Source organism: Ranitomeya imitator, chromosome 6, assembly GCF_032444005.1.
Source record: "Ranitomeya imitator isolate aRanImi1 chromosome 6, aRanImi1.pri, whole genome shotgun sequence".
Lineage (NCBI taxonomy): Eukaryota > Metazoa > Chordata > Amphibia > Anura > Dendrobatidae > Ranitomeya > Ranitomeya imitator.
The window spans coordinates 450,412,008-450,439,008 of record NC_091287.1 but is presented as its reverse complement, the minus strand read 5'-3'; the positions used below and the strand labels follow the sequence as shown (position 1 = coordinate 450,439,008).

General features: G+C 40.9%; 1 protein-coding gene across 2 annotated transcripts in view; it reads left to right on the top strand.

The window, feature by feature from the left end:
• The window catches only part of SULF1 (sulfatase 1), a 206,263-nt gene that overhangs the window by 163,318 nt on the left and 15,944 nt on the right, over positions 1-27,001 (top strand). For both annotated transcript variants that reach the window (XM_069731461.1, XM_069731462.1), the window contains exons 12-16: positions 12,125-12,341; positions 16,862-17,129; positions 20,642-20,738; positions 21,430-21,524; positions 23,651-23,716. In XM_069731461.1, coding sequence (XP_069587562.1) covers positions 12,125-12,341; positions 16,862-17,129; positions 20,642-20,738; positions 21,430-21,524; positions 23,651-23,716 — 743 coding nt within the window. The remainder of the gene's footprint in view (positions 1-12,124; positions 12,342-16,861; positions 17,130-20,641; positions 20,739-21,429; positions 21,525-23,650; positions 23,717-27,001) is intronic.

Sequence of the window (27,001 nt, the reverse complement as noted above, 5' to 3'; positions counted from 1 at the left end):
GTCAGTTCTGTTGGCAATTGTTGGGAGGTGATGGGTCTATTATTGTAAAGGTTGTGCCCTCTTTTTAAGTTGAATGGATCGTCCAGTGTGCCATGGCCCTTTACTCTGGGTCTGGGGTGTACCAGAAGGGACACAGCTCTGTATATTGTGTAATGGCCACAAATGGTGCTGCTGGCTCTTTCCCTTCTAGTACAAGAAAGAGGAAGACTTCTTGCAGCACCAGTCACAGCCACTATACAATGTGCAGCGTTCTGCCATTTCCTTGTGCTATACAGTCATGGACAAAAATTTTGAGAATGCGACAAATATTAATTTTTCCAAAGTCTACTGCTTCCTTTTTTCTAATGGCAATTTGCATATACTCCTGAATGTCAGAGTGATCAGCTTAACAGCAATTACTGTACTTGCAAAGTCAATATTTGCCCAGAAAATGAACTTTAACCCCCAAAACACATTTCAACATCATTGCAGTCCTGCCTTAAAAGGAGCAGCTAACATCATTTTAGTGATTGATCCATTAACACAGGTGTGGGTGTTGATGAGGACAGGGCTGGCGATCAATCAGTCATGATTAAGTAAGAATGACATCACTGGACACTTTAAAAGGAGGCTGGTGCTTGGTATCATTGTTTCTCTTCAGTTAACCATGGTTATCTCTAAAGAAACACGTGCAGCCATCATTGCACTGCACAAAAATGGCCTAACAGGGAAGAATATCGCAGCTACAAAGATTGCACCTCAGTCAACAATCTATCGCATCATCAAGAACTTCAAGGAGAGAGCTTCCATTGTTGTCAAAAAGGCTCCAGGGCGCCCAAGAAAGACCAGCAAGCGCCAGGACCGTATCTTAAAACTGTTTCAGCTGCGGGATCGGACTACCAGCAGTGCCGAGCTTGCTCAGGAATGGCAGCAGGCTGGTGTGAGTGCTTCTGCACGCACTGTAAGGCGGAGACTATTTGAGCAAGGCCTGGTTTCAAGGAGGGCAGCAAAGAAGCCACTTCTCTCTAGAAAAAACATCAGGGACCGACTGATATTCTGCAAAAGGTACAGGGAGTGGACTGCTGAGGACTGGGGCAAAGTCATTTTCTCTGATGAATCCCCTTATCGATTGTTTGGGACATCTGGAAAACGGCTTCTTCGGAGAAGAAGAGGTGAGCGCTACCACCAGTCTTGTCTCATGCCAACTGTAAAGCATCCTGAAACCATTCATGTGTGGGGTTGCTTCTCAGCCAAGGGAATCGGCTCACTCAGTCTTGCCTAAAAACACAGCCATGAATAAAGAATGGTACCAGAATGTCCTCCAAGAGCAACTTCTCCCAACCGTCCAAGAGCAGTTTGGCGCCCAACAATGCCTTTTCCAGCATGATGGAGCACCTTGCCATAAAGCAAAGGTAAATAACTAAATGGTTCATGGAACAAAACATAGAGATTTTGGGTCCATGGCCTGGAAACTCCCCAGATCTTAATCCCATCGAGAACTTGTGGTCAATCATCAAGAGACGGGTGGACAAACAAAAACCAACAAATTCTAGCAAAATGCAAGAATGGACTATCAGTCAGGATTTGGTCCAGAAGTTGATTGAGAGCATGCCAGGGAGAATTGCAGAGGTCTTGAAGAAGAAGGGTCAACACTGCAAATATTGACTTGCTGCATTAACTCATTCTAACTGTCAATATAACCTATTGGTACTCATAATATGATTGCAATTATATTTCTGTATGTGATATAAACATCAGACAAACACTAATAAAAACCAGAGGGCAGCAGATCATGTGAAAAATATAATTTTGGTGTCATTCTCAAAACTTTTGGCCATGACTGTAGTGTCTTCAGTGATCTGATCGGTTTGAGCATTGACAATCTGACAATCGGACAATCAAGGATCTGATAGGTCATCAATGATGGTCTTGAAAAATCTATGTAAAGTAGCAGAAGCTTTTACAATATGACTCTCTGCCAATCAGTGATTTTTTTTTTTTTTACCAACACAATAAAACCATATTTCTGGCAACTGATGACTTTCCTGCTTTGCCCGGGCACACAGCATAGTTTTTCTGCATTTTGCACAAAGCTTCTCGTCTGAATAGTTTCCATTCTGCAGGGAAGTGTGGTCTTTCTAATAATTCTGTTAAAACCCCTACAGTCTGGTTTGGCTCATCCATGTGACTGTTCTCATAAAATAAACATCTTTCCAACCATACATTTGTAAACTTCCAGTCTACGGCCAGCTGTGGATTCTGTAGAAAACCCACACATGTCTGGGATTGAGAGGTGGAGGTGTCAGATGGTGAAGCAGATACTGGCAGGCAAATACCAGACAAATATTTCGGTCTTATCACAACTGTGATTCATCCCGCAAGGGGAAAGCTGTTTCTGATCAAATCGCTCACCCTCTCTATTCCAGCTACTGCATAAAGGGTATAAAGATGGTTTAAGACAGAAACGGGAACTCCTGTTACTACTTGTAACTTCTATGGTCCAAAGATATGTATTTTATCAGTATTAAAAAGACCTGTGCTTTAGCTGGACTTTGCACCTTTAAGATTTAAAAATGGATGATCAGAATAAGTCTCATAATTAGATTAAATAGGGCACCAAAGTGTAAAAAGTAAGACTGGTTATGCCGAAACTTGGTTTTGCTGTGGTACAATACAAATAAATCTAAGCATTTGGAGTAAAGGTACCTTCACACATAACGATTTCATTAACTATGTCGTTGCAACGTCACGCTTTTTGTGACGTAGCAACGATCCCGCTAACGATCTCGTTATGTGTGAAAGCGACCAACGATCAGGCCCCTGCTGGGAGATCGTTGTTCGCTGGGAAATGATCAGGACCTTTTTTTGGTCGCTGATCACCCGCTGTCATCGCAGCGATGTGTTCACTTGTAACCAGGGTAAATATCGGGTTACTAAGCGCAGGGCCACGCTTAGTAACCCGATATTTACCCTGGTTACCATTGTAAAAGTAAAAAAAAAAAAAACAGTACATACTCACATTCCGATGTCTGTCACGTCCCCCGCCGTCAGCTTCCCTGCACTGACTGTCAGCGCCGGCCGTAAAGCAGAGCACAGCGGTGACATCACCGCTGTGCTCTGCTTTACGGCTGGCGCTGACACAGTCAGTGCGGGAAGCTGACGGCGGGGAGCGTGACAGACATCGGAATGTGAGTGTGTAGTTTTTTGTTTTTTTTTTACTTTTACAATGGTAACCAGGGTAAATATCGGGTTACTAAGCGTGGCCCTGCACTTAGTAACCCGATGTTTACCCTGGTTACCCGGGGACTTCGGCATAGTTGAAGACAGTTTCAACGATGCCGAAGTCGTTCCCCTGATCGTTGGTCGCTGGAGAGAGCTGTCTGTGTGACAGCTCCCCAGCGACCACACAACGACTTACCAACGATCACGGCCAGGTCGTATCGCTGGTCGTGATCGTTGGTAAGTCGTTTAGTGTAACGATACCTTAAGACTGTACAGTGGCTTGCAAAAGTATTCCCTCCCCCTCCCTCTTGTATTTTTATCTATTTTGTTACACTAAAACCTGTCTTTAAATATTTTTGCAATCCAATTTGTGTGTGATGCATCAGTACTGAATCGTCTAAGTTGGTGAAGTGAGAAAAATATAGGCATACATTAAATATATTGGATCAAATAACTAAAAATTGGCAGGTACATATGTATTCGCCCCCTATAGTCAGTACTTTTGTAGATCCTCCTTTTGCAGCAATTACAGCTGCAAGTCTCTTTGGATAAGTCTTTGAGCTTTCCACATCTTCAGCTCTGGTGAACAGCGATCTTCAAGTCTGATCAGATTCTCAATTGGATTAACATTTACACATTTCCCCTCCAACCACTTGAGTGTTGCTTTAGCAGTATGCTCTGGGTAATTGTCTTGTTTTAAGGTGAACCTTCACCCCACTCTCAAATCACTAATAGACTGAAACAGGTTTTGCTAAAAATAAAAAAAACAAAACAAATCCCTGTATTTTGCACCATCCATCTTCCCTTTGACTCAGACCATTTTCTCTGTCCCTGCTGCTGAATAACATCCCCACAGCATGATGCTGCCACCACCATGTTTTACTGTGGGTTGTGCCCATGGGGTGATGAGCTGTGTTGGTTTGGTGCCAGATATGGTGTTTACCTTGGTGACCAAAAAGTTCAATTTTGGTCTCCTCTGACCACAGCACCTTTCTCCATACATTTGGGGAGTCTCCCACATGTCTTTTGGCAAACTCCAAATGAGCGTAACAATTTTTTTTGTGTGTGTAAGTAAAGGCTTTTTCTACCCACTCTTCCATAATGGCCACCTCTATGGAGTGTGCGGCTTATTGTGGTCGTATGGACAGATACTCCAGTCTCTGCTTGGGAACTCCTTCAGGGCTACCTTTTAGTCTCTGTGCTGCCTCTCTGATTAATGCCCTCCTTGTCCTGGCTGAGAGTTTTGGTGGGCGGCCCTCTCTTGGCAGGCTTGTTCTGGTACCATGTTATTTCCATTTGATGATAATGGATTTGATGGTGCTCTGAGGATCATTAGAGATTGTGATATTTTTTTTTTTTAGAACCCAACCCTGACATGTACTGACTTGCTTGGTGATCTCCGTGGTCTTCAGGGTGTTGGTTCGTTAGTGGTGCCTCTTGCTTAATGGTCTTGCAGCCTCTGTGGCCTTTCAGAAAAGGTGTGTCTATACTGACAGACCATATGACATTTAGATTGCACACATGTGACTTATGAGGTATGGTAATTGCTTGCACCAAAACGTTTTTAGGGGCTTCATCACAAAAGGGCGAATACATATGCACATGCCAATTTTAAGTTATTTGATCCCATAAATGTTATGCCTATATTTTTCTCACTTCAACAACTTGGCTATTTAGGGCTGATGCATCACACACTAATTGAATTACATTACAATGTTTAAATATTTTTGTAACAAAATAGGAAAAAAAACAAGGGGGGTAATACTTTCGCTAGCAACTGTATGTGAAGTGGCTGTTGGGATGTATGTGTGGAATATTTTCATTAGTTCTGGGACAGTTGGTCCTTTTTACTATGCTTTTACAATATTGAGATGCTATTCTATAAAACTACAATTATGCACTTGGTAGGAAAATAAGCCAAGTAGAGGAAGTAACAAATTAGCCAAGAAGGGAATCAATTTAATAGACTGGCTGTAAAGGGATTGAGAATTACATCTGCATCAAGTTTTGCGCTATACTGTACCTGGACTACCTTATCTGCTGTGTAAAAACAATAATATTAATAATCTTAATTTTTTATAGCGCTAACATATTCCGCAGCGCTTTACAGTTTTGCACACATTATCATCATTGTTCCCGATGGGGCTCACAATCTAAATTCCCTATCAGCATGTCTTTGCAATGTGGGAGGAAACCGGAGTACCCGGAGGAAACAAACACTGAGTGAACATACAAACTCCTTGCAGATGTTGTCCTTGGTAGTATTTGAACCCCAGACCACAGTGCTGCAAGGCTGCAGTGCTATCCACAGAGCCCCCGTGCTGCCCGCAATGTATATTTCAACTCTGTACTGAAACTAGCAACTAAAAAATGAGAATATTAGGTTCCCACTGTTCATAAAAAGGTTTTCCAGACACAGTAAAGTTAGTAGTATACTTCTTGCTTCCTAATATAGCTCTTTTGTGACATCATATATGTAACATGGCTCTTTTTAATGGTCTCCTGGCAACTCTAAAATGGCTGCCACAGACAGGCATAGTGCAAGCCACTCTACTTACCAAATCCCTGTGGTTGGCCTGGTCTTCATCTTCTAACCCCTGAACAGGGATCTGAACTTATTCCATGGCCACAGCTGTTATGATCTGGTGGCCTAGGAGCAGCATGAGACGTACTCTGGAGAAGGTGGTACCTATACTGACAGCAAACCCTGAACTTAGCAGCGCAACTAGAAGTAGCCGTGGGGAGTACCTAACACTCCCTAGACCCCTCGACACAGCCTAAGAACTAACTTCCCCTAAAGACAGAAACGGGAAAACTATCTTGCCTCAGAGAAAATCCCCAAAGGATAGACAGCCCCCCACAAATATTGACTGTGAGAGGAGAGGGAAATAACATACGCAGACATGAAATCAGGATTTAGCATAGGAGGCCATTCTAGCTAAAAAGAAAGAATAGGACAGAGTACTATGCGGTCAGTATTAAAACACTAGAAAATATCCACCACAGAAAATACAAATCATCACATCTGACTAAAGACATGGAGGGTATATCTGCATCTCCAGAGACACAGCTTGGCTGCAAAAAATCCTTCACAGACAAAGCTGGACAAGACAAAACATGAAAATGCACAGAACTATAAGGTCCACAGCAGGTGGACAGCAAAAACAAAGCCAGAACTTATCTTTGTTGAAATGAACAGCAAAAGAGGAGAGACCAGGTATGGATGGGAATCCTCCAAAAACAATGGACAACTGGCACTGACTAAAGGATAAAGCAGGACTAAATAGCCCAGCCCAAATTGCAAAAAATGGATACACCTGATAAATGCTGCGATCCAAAGACAGCAGCACTACCACTCATAACCACCGGAGGGAGCCCAAGAGCAGAATTCACAACACACAGCCCAGGGGCCCCTGTTTGAGCTTCTCTACGGTGTTGCAGGATGCCAGGGGTGGTCAGGTATCTGCATCAGAACCATGGGGACAAACAGTACAAAATTCAAAGATGCAAGAATAGTCAATAAAAGAAGCCAAGGTCAAAAAATGAAACAAACACACTATACTAGAGATGACCTAAAGGACTGGACCAGAGAAGTGCAAGATTATATTGGGTAACTTTCATCAGTAAAATGAAAGCTTAAGTAGGGAGTGCTCTCCATTTGGGTGGAGCAGGGAGCTGATAACTCCGGCTGGAAAGCACACACTAATCTTCGTGGCTGGGCAGAACCTGCACCTTCCAGAGATTCTGGATCCAATGTCTGTTCTATCACCAGCGCTACAGGAAGTTTAAGGCCGGGGTCACACCTGCGTGTGCAATACGAGAAACTTGTGCTAGTCTCTCACATCAATACCCGGCACTGCCGCCGGCACTCGGGACCACTTGTTCAGCTGCATGTATTTCTATGCAGCAGAACGCTCCGGTCCAGAGTGCTGGCGGCAGTGCCAGGTATTGATGCGAGAGACTCGAGTGAGTTTCTCGCATTGCACACACAAGTGTGATCCCGGCCTAACCGTTCCTGTTGCATGCTTCAGCTTTCAGCATAATTATTCAGCACTCAAACATTGTGGGGGGATGAACTGTGGCAAAGGAGCAACAGACAGATCACTGAAAATTGATGTGTAACAATCACAGTGCCCAATATTGCTAAATGTGGTGTTTTTGTTTTGGGGTTGGAGGTTTGTTTTTTTTTTTTGCAACATTAAGAATCCATTTTAAAGCAATTTCACTCACAAAACTGGAGAGGTTAAAATAAAAGACCTGGGGGGCGTGGCTTGCAAGGGATTGGGAGCAGACCTGTGTCACAGGAGCTCCTGCTAAATCCCTTATTATAAGCGGCAATTTGCTTATATTCTGGGAAGATTTTGTTTACAGCCCTATTTAAAGCTCTCAAGACCAGACACAGAATGGAAAAAACGGCCTTTCAGAAGGCACAAGCGGTCTCAGGACATGTGGACCCCAGCTGTGGCCTTGCTGCAGGCATGCACAGTAAGAAGGACATGAGGCTGCACTCATCGGTGCTTTCAAGCCCTGGACCAATTTCACCTGAGGGAGGACCCCTGGACAGACCCCCATCCACAGCGGCTCCGGCACTGAAAACTACAAGGCCCTCCGGTATCCCCACAAGATATGGAGTAACAAGCGTGAATAGGCCCAAAGCCGCGGCCTCGCCTGAGCCGGCGAGGCCGAGAAGCAGGAGAGGGGGGAAGCCCTGCCCATGGATCCGCCCAAAGCCCCGCCCACGATGCGCGGCGGCTCCATTTCCAAATGGAGGAACCCAGACCCAGCTACAGGAGAGACACCGTGTAAGCCCTCAACACAAGAGGCCCCAGCCATGAAGTACCGGGTGCTCTCTGCTGCTTGCATGCAATCCGGAGCCGCCGCCGGGAATGGACTCAGAGCCGCGACCTCGCCGTGAAGCAGAAGAGATGCTGAAGCTCCGCCCACTGCTCCGCCCACCACTCCGCCCACAGCCATCGGCGGCATCGCTGCAAGAGGCAGGAGAACCGACCCGGCTGCAGGAAAAGCACAAGGTGAGCCTCTTCCACGGGCAGCTCCTGCTCTGCAAACCATAGGTCCGCCTGCTACAACTCCTCAGACTGGCGCAACATTAAAAAATGAAGCGGCGGCTCTACATTCACCGGCGGGGAAGGGGAGCAGGAGGGAGGATGAAACACCGCCCTCGACCCCGCCCACATCTAACAGCGGCACCGCAGCCAGGGACATGGCAAGACAGGCTGCTAGCCGCACGCTAAATTACAACATCCCTGCTTTCGTGCCCCAGCCCAAACAACAGATAACAGAGAGGCACAGGGCTGAAATTGTTAAAAATGTATCTGACTCCCCAGTAATAAATAACCACTGACAAGGGGCACCTTTGAGGGAAACCAGTGACTGTCCCAGTCAGGGGGAGGAGAATCCCAACATGGAAATATCATGCTCTTTCCCCAGCGCAGAGGAGATGGGGACTACAGAGAGGTGTATGTCTGAATTACGTATAGACATGTTGATGAAAGACTTCTGCGAACAAGCCAACCAAATAATGAAGGAACAATTCCAAACTCTCTTGTTCTCTTTTGAACCGCCAACCACTCGTTCTTCTAGCACGGATTTAGCATCTGAATCCTATATAAAGGACGCATTGACTTCCATTGCGGAAAGCCTAAAATCCTCATCGTCCTTATATTCCTCAAGGTCCTCCCTATATGATCATTTTTCTTCATCGGCTCATGATTCATATGCACCCTCTGCACATTCTTTAGACAGCAATATAATGGACTCTTCCTATGGAAACGATAACCTCCCCTGCACGGATCTTCCGCCGATCCCTCTGGTGTCCTCAGCTCTGCTAGAAAGCTTGCAAAAAGATATTGAATCTCTCAAATGTAACTTGGCAACCATTGAAGATCATAAACGCAAAAACAACGTGAAAATTAGGGGTGTCTCGGAATCCGTTAAACCCCCCCATTTGAAAAATTATATTAAAAAAAATGATCACTAAATTCTTTCCTGACGTCGACTATCCCAATATTATAGAAAAAGTTTTCAGAATTAAGAGACCTGTGTCCCTCCCATCAGATGTGGCAAGAGACATTATTATCTCTTTTTTTCCTGCTTGGGTTAGGGGTAAATTGTTTGACCTTTCCTCCGAAAAAAGCTTTCTGCTCTCTTCATATGGCCACCTAACATTTTTCAGAGACTTGTCTAAAACCACTTTGGAAAAGCGACGTGATTTCTCATATATCACACGGGAGCTCCGGAGGTCCCATTTTGCTTATACATGGTCACCCTCCTCCACTCTTTCGGTTAAACTCTTGTCTGGAATTGTACATATTGCAACACCGGAGGAGGGTGTGACCTTTCTGCAGCGACATGGTCTGGATCCTCCTACTGCCTCTAATGGTCCTATTTGACCTGCTGTCCTGTCCTACACATAAGAACATATATCTTTTCTTCTCCTGGATCTTACAATTATATTTCTTCCCAACAATCAGCATGGATATTGAGCTGGACTTTTTTGCTCCCACATAGTCATAGGATCACCCAAGGGTGTTCCCGTACATGAAAAACTATTAACAAGCTACTATCTACCATATACCAAGCTTAGAGTTCATGACGGGCATTCATATTTATATTCTACTACTTACTGGTTTACTTAGTGAATTTACATAAAACAATATATATGTCATTTTTTAGCCTACCCTTAAACGTTTAGTTTAGTAAGCGAACTTGCACATAGCACTACTCATATCAGTTTTATGGTTTACTGTGTCATTCTTTTTATATGACAGTACTAGTTATTTACTTAGCGACCCTCCATGAAGCATTATTTACGTTATTTTCATAGATCACTGTTACTCCTTTTTAAGCTATTTGTTACACTAATCGACTACTTGATTGCCTGTCTCCCCTATTGCTATAGGGGTTTATTTTTCCCTATCTTCATATCCCTACCTTCCTTTCCATCCCTCCTAACTTATCCTTCCCTGTTAAAAGTTAAAAATTCCCAAAATTATTTGAAAAAAACAAAACAAAAAACAAACAAAAGACCTGAATAAATTTTTGGGAAAATATGAATAAATATCAAAGTTGAAGACAAATAGTAAATGTGAGCCTATAGTGATGAAGCCCTGACAAATAACAACCTATATTAAAATATTTACTAAAATAATTACAATCTAAAGTATGAGCAATCCATACGAAACAAATAGAAAGTCATTTTGGATTCTGCTAGATAGGTCTAAATCTAGTAAATATTTTTATTCCCTATAAAATCACAATTCTGGAACAGATTTTGTTCCCTGTGCCATCGTTCTGATTCCTACTAGAAATGTATGGATAAATTGACAACTAGGCATCATGAGTTGGATATGTCTCTTACACTACCGGCACTAGTTGGATAGTGCTCAGTTATATATTCTTAACTATTCAGGCTAAATATTGATAATTTCATGGGATGCATATTTACTAAAATGCTGAGGAGAAATGATGAACGACTCCAAACACAGTGCACAATATACTTTTGTTTTGTTTTTTTAAAGATTTATTTCTAGTAAAAAAAAAAAACTTTTTAAAAAAATTTCCAAGTGTGTTAAAATGAAATGTCACTTATGGTTCTGACAGCTGTTCTATTGATGGTGTGTTTTATAATGTGTTACCGTTACCTGAACTCCAATGAATTTTATTTTCCCAATCCTGGCCAGCTTGTATTCCGAATATTTCTATTTCCTGTAACAAAATATTATACACAAACTTAATCTGCGTCATTCCAGAAGCCGGGCTAAGTTTAGATAAGATGGCCCATTTCCTGTTTACTACCACGTAAACCCACTCGGAGGTGTAGATACAGATGAGGCATGAACATCCCCAGCTGAGTCATTCTCACCGCCTTTAGACTAGACATCCATTTACTTGATGCTGTACATTTTTAAGAACCGCATAGATTTAATTACACAGCTTCCAGAAAGCTTGTGTTTTTCTTTTTCTTCAGCTGCCATCAATCTCTTGAAAATAGTATAATAAAATGCCATTAGTAACAGATTCACTGCAGACTAAATGCTGGGCTAGTTAAGGTGTCCATCACGTAGATGTATCAGCTGTTGAGTTGACTGTTCCTGTCCTAAACATTGTACATAAATATATCATAGCTGGCCGACACTTGATCTGAAGGCAGTAACACGATCCCAAAGCTGAAAAGACCCTTCATCTGGTCTGGTGTATAGTAAACTGAGATTTCCACTCTCACACTTTCACATCTATTTAGGAAAGTAGTAGAAGTGAAGAAAGTATGTCTATCCTTGCATACCATACAGTGATGTGATCCTGGTGTTGACGTTAATTTTTGCTTATGGCTGTGTGTGTATAATAAAAAATATATTCTATTTTTCTTTTAATTTTTATTGCTCTCTTGGCCTCAATGCTGCCCATCACGTTGGGGTTGATCCTGCCAGTAGCATATGCTTGTCTCAAAGATTAAGCCATGCATGTTTAAGTACACAGGGGCAGTACAGATAATCTGAGAATGGCTTATTAACAGGAACCTGTCATGTGAAAAAAACACTATTAATCTGCAGATATGGGGTTAATCTGTATGTTAATTGCGTTCTGAAGCTGTGCTGCTGCTGCCGCTGCTGCACTGAATTCCCAGCTGCTCAGCATGAAGTATTTTGTGAAGGTCCTCTTTAAGTGCTTCAAGTTAATTTTTCCTTATGGATTTTGGGTCAGACAGTTCTCGAATAAATAATAGTTTATTTTCAATATACTCCTGTAGAAGTAGTTGGAGAGCCAGTATTCCATCTCGCTGCCTGCAGTGTTCCCGCACGTCCAACCATGGGCAGGGGACTATCAGATGTGTGGGTGGAGTGGTAACACTGCCCATTGACCATATCTGCTAACTGTATTTCCTACATCTGTTGTTTCTTCTCAGAAGTGGCAGTGTATAGAAGATATGTCTGGAAAACTGCGAATTCATAAGTGTAAAGGATCCACAGATGTTTTATCACTAAGGAAGAGAACACGAAGCATAAATTCAAGGGGCTATGGAAGCAAACACAAAGACTGTATCTGTCCAGAGACGGATTATAGGACAGGTAAAAACCAGAGAAAGAAACAAAGGATTTTCTTGAGAGCTTCTAACTCCAAAAGTAAGTAACCAAGTGACTTCTCGAGTCAATAATCCCATCCAAATCTCTATTAAAGTAGGATCCACTTAGAGTAGTATTTTATTGATGCCTTCTAAATAAAATAATCTTTATTTATATATAGCGCTAACATATTCCGCAGCGCTTTACAGTTTGCACACATTATCATCGCTGTCCCCGATGGGGCTCACAATCTGAATTCCCTAACAGAATGTTTTTGGAATGGGGGAATAAACCGGAAAGCTCGGAAGAAACCCAAGCAAACATGGGGAGAAAATACAAACTCCTTGCAGATGTTGTCTTTGGTGGGCCTTATAAAGACATCCTTAGAGGGGTTGTCCAGGCTTGGGGTTCAAGTCACTTTGTGACTGCAGATTTGTTAATCTTCACACTGTGCGAGCTATCATGAATCTCCGACACCGGGAGTGAGTAGACATGTTACTGCAAGGATGCGATTTACATACATGCGATCATGTGCCAAATAGATGGGCGCGGCATCAGGCATCGCTCAATACAATGCAAGCGTATTAAGCGAGGCTGGACACGTCTTATCAGAATGTGGCTGGATCTATGCAAATTGCATACCTGCAGTCACATGACCGCCCGCTCCCGGCGCTGGAGAATCCTGAGCACGCATCCTGTGAGGATTTGCAAGTCTGCAGTCACAAAAATTAACTGTAGACTTGAACCTCAAACTTGGACATCCCCTTTAACATGTAACCATATTGAACAGTAGCTGACGATATTATTCTGCCTGATCATCTACTGACCTGCACCATGCACATGTTCACAATGACCTATAAATCCACTTCCAGAATGTATGCTGTTTTTGACAAGATTTTCAGATCTGATGCAGTTTTTGAAGAGTTTGCTTTTTTCCACGCAAGGTTGGAGAAGATTCCATGAGGTGGCCACATCAAATACATGACATGTCATTTATTTTCTTTAGGTTTTCAAAATGTTGTTGGGAAAAAAAACTGCAAATAAACTTGTATGAACACTTCAATGTGGATTTAATATTGAAATCAATAGGTTGAATACTCGCATTATTAGTTATATATTTTTATGTGGATTTTGAAGCTAATCCCAATTTGGATGACTAGACCTTATTTTCAGTTTCTGAGCTTTCTGAAACATTTCTTCTGCGAATACTGCTACACAATTAACAAGATTGCTTTGAAACAAGCAAATTAAGATGACAACTGGCCATTAGTGATGAGCAAGCGTGCTGAGATGAGGTGGTTGCTCATGTGCTAACCGAATGTCTTCGGTGTACTCGAATACTATGTTCGAGTCCTCATGCCTGCATTTCTCACAGTTGTTCCACAGCTGCAACACATGCAGGGATTTCTTAACAAACAGGAAGCCTTGCATGTGTTGCGGGTGTCCAAAAGCTACTAGACATGCAGCTGCGGGAAAACAGACATATTTTCCAAGCACTCCACACACACTCTACTAGCACACGAGCATGCGCGGATAACGCCTTATCTCAGCATGCTCTTTCATCACTACTGGCCATCCTTGACCAGCATTTTGTGCAGCCGCCGCTAAAGAAGTTTAGAGCTTACGATGGCCAACCAGGTTGGCCACGTTCTATTAAAATTTCAAATTTTCAAAAATGACATAAACTGTTATGGTCCTGCACCGAAAACACTGGAGCCCAATTCATCATTTTCAGATTTTTTTGTCAAATTTTTTTTAGCACCAAATTCTTAAAAATGGTGCATGTTGGGCTCTTCAATTGATCACATGTAATCTTTTTTTTTTCAGTGTTTTTACCTTTTTTGTGCCTTTTTTAGAGCAAAAAATAGTCACTCAGTCCATTCAAATGTTGCACGGAACCCTACCATTTCACAAAAAATTGTGGCATACAAAAACATCACTCCTAGGGAATACTGTACTGTAGTACACTTGAGCAAAATGTTTGATATTTTTACCCAGTTGAATCTGCTGTGCTCCTCCTGGATTAAAAAAACAAAAAAACATGCCCACAATGGCAAATAAGCAAGTAGTAAATGGGCTGCAAAATAGGTGCACCTTAAAAGAAAAATGTGGGCACAAAAAAAGGCCTTTAAAAAACGGAAAAACTAGACAAAACGTAGCAGCAAATGTAGTAATGTCTTGGACCCAAAATTCCCTCCCCTGCCCTATAGCTGAAGGTCAATGACCGCCCATTGAGTATTAATTCACCTGTAAATGAACACTTTTCTGTTAAATCGAGATTCCCGACCAGAACATCTTTTGGTTTTAAACTATTTTTTCAGATGTAGGAGCGTGAAATTATTTGTATTTGTATCTTCTTAGTCTTATTTTAATACCAAATCCTAAAAGTTTATTTTTCCATAAATCCTGTTAAAAAAAAACGTTTTAAAGCTGCAGAGTTTTGTTACATAATACTCTAATTGATCTTAAAGTCTGTGAAATTCCATAATTGCCACTCCGCTAAAGTCTGTGACTTAAGTTAATTAAATCTGGAATTAATGAAGGGATAAGCCAAACGCCAGAACCTGCTAAGCAGTAGTGGCCCCTAGTGGATTTTTTAGAAAATGGCAAAAAAAAAAACCCTGTTGACCATTATAATTTATGTCTAAGGAGTTATAGGTAGCGGAACGTATTACTAACAGTGGGTAGCTTTTATCAGCCATATCTATAAAGGTTGCTTTGAAAACAAAGATTTTACTTATGGGTTACATGAAAATTAGACTTTCACTGATGCAATGTTTGTCTTCTTTTTATAGCCAATGCCATAAATCACTGTACCTGTGTTTTATTGAGGCTATTTTGCAATTAGTATTATTGCCCCTTGTGATGAAAAGGGCACTGAGGGGGAGAAAGGTCAATCTGCTAAATGAAAAGGCAGCAGATGTTCTGGGTTAGAAAGTATACAGCTGGATTCTATAGAGTTGGTAACATTCTAGAGAAAAACCATGTTGCTTCACTAAAAGCTAAAAGACATAAATGTTGTTCTTATTTCTTTTTTTATTTTGCAAAATTGTAAATATTTCAGGCAGATCACAAAAAAATCAAATACATTGCTCAATATCATCCTCTTAAAACAAATTTCCTTTTTTCTTGCCTTTGTTTCATTATTTTTATCACATTGTAAGATCTATACATTTAATATCTCCTTCCTATATGCCATAAAAGAAAAGCACTGCTGACGCACTTATTGTTAGGCGACCTGTATGAAATGTCAGAACTCCTTTATGGCCGCAGCACAGACTGCTCTAGTGGACGTGTATTTAGATATTGGTTGACAACTGCACTTTCTGCACTTCAAGCTTTTCTTCTTCTAGGGTCACCTCTGATTTTTCTCAGAACATTTCAGACAATGAGAAGTGTACAATCATTTTGCTCATATTTGTATCTTTCCTTATGAAAGCTCCTGCTCTGGACAGTATTTGAAGGGGTAGTCTGGTCTTGCGATACAATTTTGCAGTCACTCTATGTAACTGCAGAGTTTTGAATCCTCACTAGAATTCTCTAGTGCCAGCGTCGGAAGCTGCAGGAGTGTGACCACAAGTATGTGACATTCATGCAGTCATGTGCTGACTAGACGTGTGTGGCCTTGCTCAGTGTTGGTGTATTGGACATGTCTAATCGGCACGTGACTGCATCTATGCACATCGTGACCGCCTGCTCCCAGCACTGGAGAACCCTGGCAGCGCACATTAAGCACATGGTGAAGATTCCCAAGTCTGCAGTCCCATAGAATGACTGCAGACTTGTATCCCAAGGCCAGACAACCCCTTTAAGGCTACGTTCACACTTGCGTACGGGGGCTTTGCGGATGGCTGCGGACTTCTCCCTGAAGCTCCGCCCACTTCCGCACTTCTTCCGTTTAGGACCACCTACTTCGGCATGCATCCTGCGTACCTATCTTTAACACTGGGTATGCAGGACATGCGGATGTATGCAGAGGCATCGTTTTGATGCGCTCGCCGAACCGCACAGGAAGGCAACTCGTTGCGTTCCCTTGCGGTCGGTGGGCGCATCAAAACGACACCTCCACATACATCCGCATGTCCTTCCGTAACCAGTGTTAATGATAGGTACGTAGGATGCATGCCGAAGTAGGCGGAATTAAATGGAAATGCAGAAGTGGGCCGAGCTTCAGGGAGAAGTCCGCCACCGTATTCAAGTGTGAACGTAGCCTAACTTGGTCTTCAATCTACAACAAGGGATAAAAAGTTGCAATTATAATTGGACAGATGAGTTTTATGGGACCTAGCCTTAACAATACTTCTTTTCCTCTTTACCTTTGGGTATTTAATTCTCAAACTGTCACTTAGTGTAGGAATGCACCTACTCTTCTTAGCCTACCTTTATTTTAACGGTGGGGGCAACATGTTCAAAAAACTGCTATTAAATGTATGATTTGATATTTTTACACACATATATATATATATATATATATATATATATATATATATATATATATACTATGTTAATTGCTGCTTCTGTCAAACACATATTGCACATGAAAAAATTAAATGTATTTTTTTAAATGTTGCACCCTACAGAATTCAACCCTCGTTTTGTTCACACGCGTCAAGCACGTTCTTTGGCTGTTGAGTTTGAAGGAGAGATTTATGATATAAGTTTGGATGATGAGGATAATGTGCAGGCTTCCCGAACCAAAAGACATTACACCTCTGAAGAGGAAGAAGAGAACGAGGATGAAGAGGAAGAGGATGAAGACACTTTGACAACCCCAAATGAAGATGATCTAATGGTGGCTGATGGGGTGATTGAAACCAGTCATTCCCCATCTCTTCGAGTCACTCACAAGTAATTATTATATTTATTTTTATATGTTTAGTTTTAATCTATTTTTTTTGGCAATTAGTGTGGCAATTTATACTAGCAAACCACAAAATATTTTTTGTTTTGCTTTTTTTAATTGTGTGATTTTAGTATTTTTAGGCATGAAGTTTTTAAATACTGTCAGGATTCACCGAGAAAGCCAATTTATTACATCTCCCACCCACAGAGTGATTGACAGTTTTTCTTGTATATACACTCCTATATGAGAAGCTGTCTATCACTGGGTGGGTGGGGACTCCAAAGAGACTTTTGCAACATTCTGAATTTTTTAGTAAAAAGTTCTTAAATCATGGCATAGCAATTTTTATAGCCATTAATTCAGCATACCTACATCTCTTCTATACATCTTTCAGATAAGGTAGCACTAGAGTCCTGATAGTGTCAGTTACAGAATATATAAAAGTCTATACTCCCATTTAAAATGCCATTTTTTTTTGTTGTGCAAAAAAATTATACCAGGAAGAATAATTTCAGAAACTTTTTCATTAATGTTTTAATAATATAATATTTTCGGGTGAAAATAAGAAAAATTAAATAACTAAAATAATGTGGTTGTATCATTTAAAAATGAATTAGTTTGACAACATTCAAACATTTTGGATAGGAGTCTATCAACATGGCACATCTAAAATTGGTAATTTTTTCCACCCTTCCTTGCCGTGGTACTCCAAATCTGTCAGAATTTCATCTACTATGTGCAGGGCCACAAAGTTTTAATTGGATTCAGGTCTGGGGCTTGGCTGAGCCATCCCAAAACTTTGTTCTTCTTGTGAAACCATTTTTTTTTTAATTTGGAGGTAGGCTTACGGTCATTTTCATGCTGAGGCCTGAAGGCTTTGATGCAAAATTGACTGCTATTTGGAACTGTTCATAATTCCCTCCACTTTAACTAAAGCCTCAGATCCAGCTGCCGAAAAATAGCCCAAAGCACAATGCTGTCTCCACCCTGCTTCACTGTGAGTATAGTATTTTTTGGTGATCACTTTGCGCAAAACACAACTTTGTGGAATTATGGCCAAAAAATTTAACTTTGGACTTAATGAGGCCAGAGCACATTTTCCCACTTCCTTTTGACAGACTTGATGTAGGTTTTGATAAAACACAGATGTGTTTGGATGTTTTTCATTGTTAGTAAAAGTTCCTGTGTTGCCACATTACCCACTTTTTATCAACTTTTGAGCAACACCCAGTTGTAGGTAATGTCACTATTGTGCTAAATTTAAGTTAAGTCTTGATGACCATCTTAACACTCTTGAATGATTTATCTAATGCCTTGGAAAAAAATTTGTACCCTTCTCCTGACTGATACATTTCAGGGATCAGATCCCTTTGCTGTGTTGTAAGCTGTTTATAGACCATAGCTTTTGCTGGAAAATGAAACTAAGAAAATGTCAGGCAAATCCTTCTAGAGCAGCAAAACTTTATATGGAGTTAATCAGCGACAGGGAATCTGTCAGTATGATCATCCCTCCTAAGTCATCTGTACATAGGTTATAGGAAGCTGAATAAACTTACACCTTGATATGTGTGATCTGATGACTTATTCCAGAAAAATCCATGTTTTTCTTAAATGTGCTGTTCCAGGCTATGGGTCGGACACTAATCTGCATGAGAATCTGCCTTCAAGGCTTATTTTACACGAAGGGGCATTACCAGTGTGATGTGTAATAGCCGCTTTCTGCTCTGCTAAAAAGATTACACAGCTCTACAGTGAGATTATACCTGACACATCTGCAGGTTCCTCTCAGTGTTTCAGCTTCCATCTCACAGGCATCCAGTTCTGCAATATTGTTGCAATACAGCAGAGCTGTGAGAGCTACAAAAAATTGTTTGCAAGAAGACATAGTTTAGTTCTACTGTTTTGTATTAGTTACTTGTCTCACACTGATAACTCCCTTTCATTTAAATTAAGCTCTGGAGGCAGATTCTCACACAGGTCAGTGTCTGCCCATAGATCTTAACAATTCATTTATGTATAAGAATAGCATGGATTTCTCTGGATAAAACATTGGATCGTAGATATTACGGTATCATTTTATTCAACTTCCTATGACCTTCATCGCCATATAGATCGCTTCGGAGGCTTCGTCCTATGGACAGATTCCCTTTAACATGAGTTTAAATGTAATTGGCTAATTCAGAATCACAACTATATAAGATGGTGTTCACACTTATGCAACCACATTATTTTAGTTTTGTTACGGTAATTTATTTTGGGAAAAATTTAAAAATATTATTTTAGTTTGTTTCTCAGTGGATTTGTACATATTGGTGACTTTTTGAAAGGTGGGAACGTTCTGACATGATAACTTCTTACATGACATAAAATTGTAATTTTAACGGGTGTTTTATACTTTTTCTATCCACTGTATTTTGGTGTATCACACTTATATATAATCTTGAAGGGGTTTCCAAGAACAAAGGGGGATGATTAAAAAAATAGACCATTGATACACATGATAAATTCCCCTCATGCCAGCTTGGCCACTACTTGGAGGTTTGTATTTACGGTGTTGCAGCAATGACAGCCCTCATTGCCCATATGACTGCTGCCCCGAATCGCTGGTGTCAGCAGTGTGCTCATGTGACTACTCGAGCCAATTGCTGGCCTCAGCAGTGCACAGCTATGACCTGTGATTGGCTGATGCAGTTTTGATTAACTACTGCCACATGGTTGGTGATGGATGTCATCATCACTGCATATTGAAAAGGCCATCTAGGATGAGCAACACTGGAATGCAGAGGATATATCTAGTGAGTAATGGATTTTTGTCATTTCTACCATCCTCCACCTCCTTCTGGCCCAATAATTTCCAGTTATGGAAAATCTGAAAGTAATAATGTTAGTGATTTTGTAATATAGGATTATGTAAAAAGTGGCGTTCTTCACACTATTTATGATTAAGCTCTGTTTGCTGAATTTGGCTCATGATGTGGTTTACTACCGGGAATGAGGACTTTGTTCTTAGTCATAGATGCGTCAAGAATGCATGCATGCTGTTAACATTTGATTCATGATTCACTTTGACAAAAGAGCTCTGGATTTTTGGTCATTAGCTGAAGTTAGTCCAGCAAATTTCAAAGCAATACCTGACACAACTGAGCATTAATAATTCACAGATGTTTGTCAGTTTTTACATTAGAGATCACCGATCTAAAGTTTTTTGGGGGAGTAGTAAACTGGTTTGATAAATTACACCAGTTAAAACTTCGGCTAATGCTGAAAGTGAATCGACATTGTGTTCATTCTGTTGAACATGCAGATGATCGGGTTAGCAAACACCAGAATCAAAGCTAGGGCACTAGTCATGGAAGGCATAACTGAGATAATCCAGATTATTGGCCACAATGACAATCCCAAACTGCGTCAGCATATGTTACTTACATCATACAATTCTGGGACAGTCTGGTAAATTCCTGCTATTCTGTAGATATTGTACTGCTTGGCATTCATGGTGTTTATTTGCCTCACATAGGTGTTACATACTTACTAATGACACCGTACATTGCGAGAGGGAACTGTACCATTCTAGCAGAGCCTGGAGGGACCACAAAGCTTACATTGACAAGGAGGTAAACTGATTATTAAAGACTTTGCCTTTCACTTATATTAATTGTTCTAATCTGAATAATCCCACCACTCCAACTTTTATTATGCTAAAATTATCATCATTGCACTGTGAGTGGATTTTCCTACAGTCCCAAAGTAGAACTAAATTTGCACAAAAAATGTACAACCCTACGTCTGTCATAGTCATAAGAAACAATGTGTTGTAGAATACCAATAGCTGACACTGTCAGCAGGGCCTTACAGATCTCGCCATGCACCTGTGTGCAATACAACTATTTTCAACACTTGGAAGAACTTTTCACATCCTTTCGGAAAGCATGACACTATCAAATTTGCAATCATGCTTATGACAAGGATGACGCCTCTTTCACATATGTGTAGAAATGACTGTATTGTGCCATGTATAGCTAGATTTTGCCCTTTATTGGCCTAATTGTTAGTTTGCCTTGACTTTGTGCTGCTGCTCGATAGAGGGTTGATGTGTCTCCATCATCTGCAAAACTTTGCTGTGACTCTTAGCAGTGGTGTCCAACATCACCCAGCACCCAGGAAATATGCTAGTAACCTTTTATTTGATCTTCTAATGCCGAAATGTCTTTTACACCTATGTATTTTCATTTGTCATCTTCCACTCATGAGTGCCATTGTTCAGTGGAAACTCCTTAATATGGATGTACTCATTGGGTTTGTCAGATTGAAGCCTTACAAGACAAAATAAAGAATTTAAGAGAAGTAAGAGGACATCTGAAGAGAAGGAAGCCAGAAGAATGTGACTGCAGCAAGTCTGGGTGAGTTACATGATCTATGGGTACATATGTTTCTGTTTGTGAATACAGAACAGAGAATTGCTGAATCTCAGCCCAGTCGAAATGTAATAAATTGATAATTATAAGCCTGGTAGTTCTGCTCTATTAGCAGTTTGTGGTTTACCTATTATTAACGAGTTTGCAGAGATTACCGACTTCAAGACCAGGCGGTTTTCCATTTCTCTTGCAGGGCAAGTTTTGCATAGCACCATTTATTTTACTTTTTTGATGTGCTGGCAAACATGACAAAATTCCTATTGCAGTGAACAATGCAATTCCACAATTATTTTTTGCTTTTACAGTATTCAATATTTGGTAAAAATTACTTGTGAACATGATTCTCCAGGTCTGCTTGCTTACAGTAATGCCAAACTTGGTGTTGAGAAATATTCAGAACTTCATTTAAAAAACCCAAAACGTTTTAATAGCTTTTTTTTCTGCAACATTAAACTTTGTCCCAAATGTTGTTATTTTAAATATGTTAATTATATATATATATATATATATATATATATATATATATATATATATATATATATATATATATATATTATTATTATTATTATTTTTTATTTTTTTTCTTTTAAATCAGTGTCACCTGCTCTAATGCGTTTTTAGTAGTCACACAGTTGCCTAGTGGAGAATTTTAAGTGAATGTCTGCAGGGTTTTGTTTTATGCAGTGAATGTGAATGTTTTATGCAGGGTGGGCGGATGTTTTTATCAATACCTTTTTGGGATAGCTACGTTTTCACTACGTTTCTTATCCCAATTTTTTTGGGTTGCCGCAGCTCTGACAAAAAAATCTAATTATGGTTTTCTCAATTCTTTTGTTTTTCTCATTACCGCATTTACCGATTAGAGTTAATCCATTTTATATTTTCATAGATCGGACTTTTATGCACACTGCCATACAACGTTTCTTATTAACATTTTTAATTTATTTTTAATAGAGGAAAAAAAGGGTGACTCAAATTGTTTGGAAAGATTTTTGCTAACTTTTTTTTATTTTTTAGTGTAGTCCCCTCAGGAGACTTGAACTTTTGATCATCCAATTGCTTGTAATATACACAACAATACCCTAGTATTGCAGTGTATGGTGAAAATCAGTCTCCTATAAAGCCAATCTACAGATTGATTGCATAACAATGTAATGGTGCACCCCTGCTCTCATCACTTTGCTCATGTCCCTGTTAGAAATTGACAGTGGCATTTTAACAGCAGCTCAGCTCCACCGATTGCTGTTAGTGGAAGATCCTGGCTGTGTACCTCAGCCATTATCTGCCAGCACTGGCACAATAGACAGTCATATTCACCATTCTTTCTGGCTATCAGACTATACAGCGCCTATATCATTTAGACAGTAAACTAAATGATGACTGTCAGTGAAGAGAAGGATCAGGAATGTCCAATTTCGGACTGCATATTCTTTTGTTCTCTAGAAGATAAGATGCCACAGTGATGTTTAGCAACAGCTTTCTAATTAAAAATATAGCAGCACACCTGAACCACCATCAGTACATGAATACAGCACCAGAACCACCATCAGTATATTACTACAGCACCAAGCTTAGTACAACGATCAATTTCAATGTGAGGAAAGCCCCTGGCATGTGCAATTGTCTCATATGAACTGTCCATAAATATGGTAAAGAAATTATGGGAGTTGTTGTTACTAGCTATCATCAAACTGCAGAATATGCAGGAACTACAGTACTGATTAAATTAATAGCGCCTGCCTTTATCTAAAGAGTAACTTAATTTGTAGGAAATATCTTATGTATTTTAAGCCCTTTAATTCAGATTGGTGCGAGTCTGGCATTTAAATCCCCACCGATCACACGAAAGTCCTGTAAGAAGTGCGCAGCTCAGGAGAAAAAAAAAAGGCTGCGAAAATAACATAAGAATTAAGTCACAGGTTTCACAGAAAAAGTTGCAAAAATTATTTGAATATCCGAATAAGTAAAAGTTTTACAGCTCTTTACATGTCCCAAAAATAATGTGCTTGGTAAGGAATGGGGGAAAATGAGTCTAGACTTGCACTGACTAATTGTCCAGCTTTGAAGCATCAATACATTTTAACTCAAGTGTTATCCTGTTTGATTTGCAGATTTTACAAAAAGGAGAAGGGAATTAGGACTCAAGATAAGATAAAGAGCCATGTCCATCCATTCAAGTAGGTATCATTAGTCCTCATTTACTAGATGTTCTCCAGTTAAAGGAACACTGAATAAAGATAAAATACATCCTAGCACTTCCTTCCTTAATCTCTCTTCTTTTTCTGATCATATTTAGTCTAAGATTCTTGGTTCATGGGAAAACCCAAGTACATTTTAATCAACAGACCTTGGAATAAAAATTTCCACAATTGGAGGTGTTAAAAAATGTTCCTGTGCTGAGATAATCGTATACATGTGCCCCTGCTATGTACTGTGTAATGGCTGTGTCTGACCATAAAGGGACATGGTGTGGTCATACCACATCTCCTGGGCAGGGGAGAATGCAAGAGTATACAAACACTAGATGGTGGCCCGATTCTAACGCATCGGGTATTTTAGAATCTGTATGTAGTTTTATTTATGAAGTTTTCAGAATAATGCAATTTTCACACAGGATTCGGCCGGCCGCGACCAATTAGCGAAGCGTGGTTCAAATTCCACACCAATTCGCGGGCAGACTTTGACTGTCGCTGATTGGTCATGCTCGGCCGCGAACAATCAGTGAAGCCAGGGCCGGCTCCAGGTTTTTGAGGGCCCCGGGCGAAAGAGTCTCAGTGGGCCCCCCTCTTTAACACATACCACGATTCATGATACACAGATACAGCAGAGAAATATAGCACAGCCAAGTAGCGTATAACACAGCCCACGTAGTATATAGCACAGCCACATAGTATATAACAGTCCATGTAGTATATAGCACAGCCCACGTAGTATATTGCCCAGCCACATAGTATATAGCACAGCCCATGTAGTAAATAGCACAGCCACGTAGTATATTGCACAGCCACATAGTGTATAGCAGAGGTCTCAAACTGCATTCCTCAAGGGCCGCAAACCGGTCATGTTTTCAGGATTTCCTTGTATTGCACAGGTGATAATTTAATCACCTACACAGAATGATTCCAGCAATGCAAAGGAAATCTTGAAAACACGCATGGTCTGAGGCCTTCGAGGAATGCAGTTTGAGACTCCTGGTATATAGCACAGCCACGTGGTATATAGCACAGCCATGTAGTATATAGCACAGACCACGTAGTATATAGCACAGCCCACGTAGTATATAGCACAGCCCACGTAGTATATAGCACAGCCACGTAGTATATAGCACAGCCCATGTAGTATATAGCACAGATATGTAGTATATAACACAGCCCACGTAGTATATAGCAATGTGGACACCATATCTCTGTTAAAAAAAGAATTAAAATAAAAAAGTTATATACTCACCAGAGCCCCCCGGAACCAGCCAAGGCATTTACCGATGCTCCTCTCGACGCTCCGGTCCCAAGAGTGCATTGCGGTCTCGCGAGATGATGATGTAGCAGTCTTGCGAGACCACTACGTCATCATCTTGCGAGACTGCAATGCATGGACCGGTCACCGGAGCGTCGCGACGAGTGGAAAAGGCCTGGGCTGGATCCGGAAGGTGAATATATAATGATTTTTTAAAAAAATTTTAATTATTTTTAACATTTGATCCCGTGCCAATGTCGCTGATTGGTCGCGCCGGCTGGGTGTGACCAATCAGCGAAGTGTGATTTAAATCCCGCGCCAATGTTGCTGATTGCTCGCGCCCAGCCTGCGTGACCAATCAGCGCAGCGGGATTTAAATCCCACATCAATGGCGCTGATTGGTCGCGCCGGCTGAGCGCAAGCATTCAGTGAAGCGGGATTTAAATCCCGTGCCAATGTCGCTGATTGGGTGCGAGCTGCATAGGCAGCATCAATAGTAAAAAGTTGGTCACACAGGGTTAATAGCAGCGTTAACGGAGTGCGTTACACCGCGGCATAACACGGTGTAACGCAGCCATTAACCCTGTTTGAGCGCTGACTGGTGGGGAGTAAGGAGCGGACATTTTGCCGCCGGACTGTGCCCGTCGCTGATTGGTCGTGGCTGTTTTACTGCGACCAATCAGCGACTTGGGATTTCCGTGACAGACAGACAGAAAGTCAGAAAGACGGAAGTGACCCTTAGACAATTATATTATTACTAGATGGCAGCCCGATTCTAAAGAATCGGGAGTCTAGAATCCATATATACTTTATTTATTCAAATGTAAGAATAATACAATTAATAAATAATAGTAAGAAAGAACAAAAATAATAGGCAGTATATGGAGAAAACACCAAACAAAAGTTCAAAATTGGTGTGAAAATGTCACTGAACCACTTCACAACTAAATATATATAGTTTTGGTAAATGGTATTATCATTTTTTGGACGAAATTCGGCAGGAGCTTGAAGAGCAACGTCACTGGGCCCGCCTCCACGCAGTAGAAACTTGCTGTGAGGTAAAAATTCAAAAATCACACCAAAATGGCGGGCGGAGTGTGTCACAGTACGGCACGTTTCTGATTGGTCGCTCGCAGCAGGCGGCAACCAATCAGACACTGGACACTGTTGACGTCACTTATCTCCGGACATTAGCTCCGGACATTAGCTCCGGACATTAGCTCCGGACATTAGCTCCGGACAAAGCCACGGAAGTTGGCACAAATTGCAGGAAGTAGTATTCTAGGCAATTATATATTAGATTATTATTATTATATTATTATTATACATTTTTATAGCGCCATTTATTCCATGGCTCTTTACATGTGAATACGGGGCAAATATAGACAAATACATTAAACATGAGCAGATAACAAGGCACACGAGTACATAAGGAGGGAGGACCCTTCCCGCGAGGGCTCACAGTCTGCAGGGGGTGGGTGAGGATACACTAGGAGAGGGAAGAGCTGGCTAATATATATAATAGATTACAGCCTGGGATCCCAGCTAATTCTTTCTGTTAGGGAAAACATTTCACTGACTGTTTAAAAACATATTTAACCTCACAGAAAGAATCCGCTGTGATCCTGTGCTGTAGTGTCTGTATACTCTTTTGCTTCCTCCACTGACCAGAAGCTGTGGTATCCGACCATATTACTGCATGGTCAGGCACATACAGTGCCTTGCGAAAGTATTCGGCCCCCTGGAACTTTTCAACCTTTTCACACTTATCAGTTATCAGGCTTCAAATCTAAAGACACCAAATGTAAATTTTTGGTGAAGAATCAACAACAAGTGGAATACAGTTGTGAAGTTGAACGAAATGTATTGGTTATTTTAAATTTTTGAGGAAATTCAAAAACTGAAAAGTGGGGCATGCAATATTATTCGGCCCCTTTAACTTCATACTTTGTTGCGCCACCTTTTGCTGCGATTACAGCTGCAAGTCACTTGGGGTATGTCTCTATCAG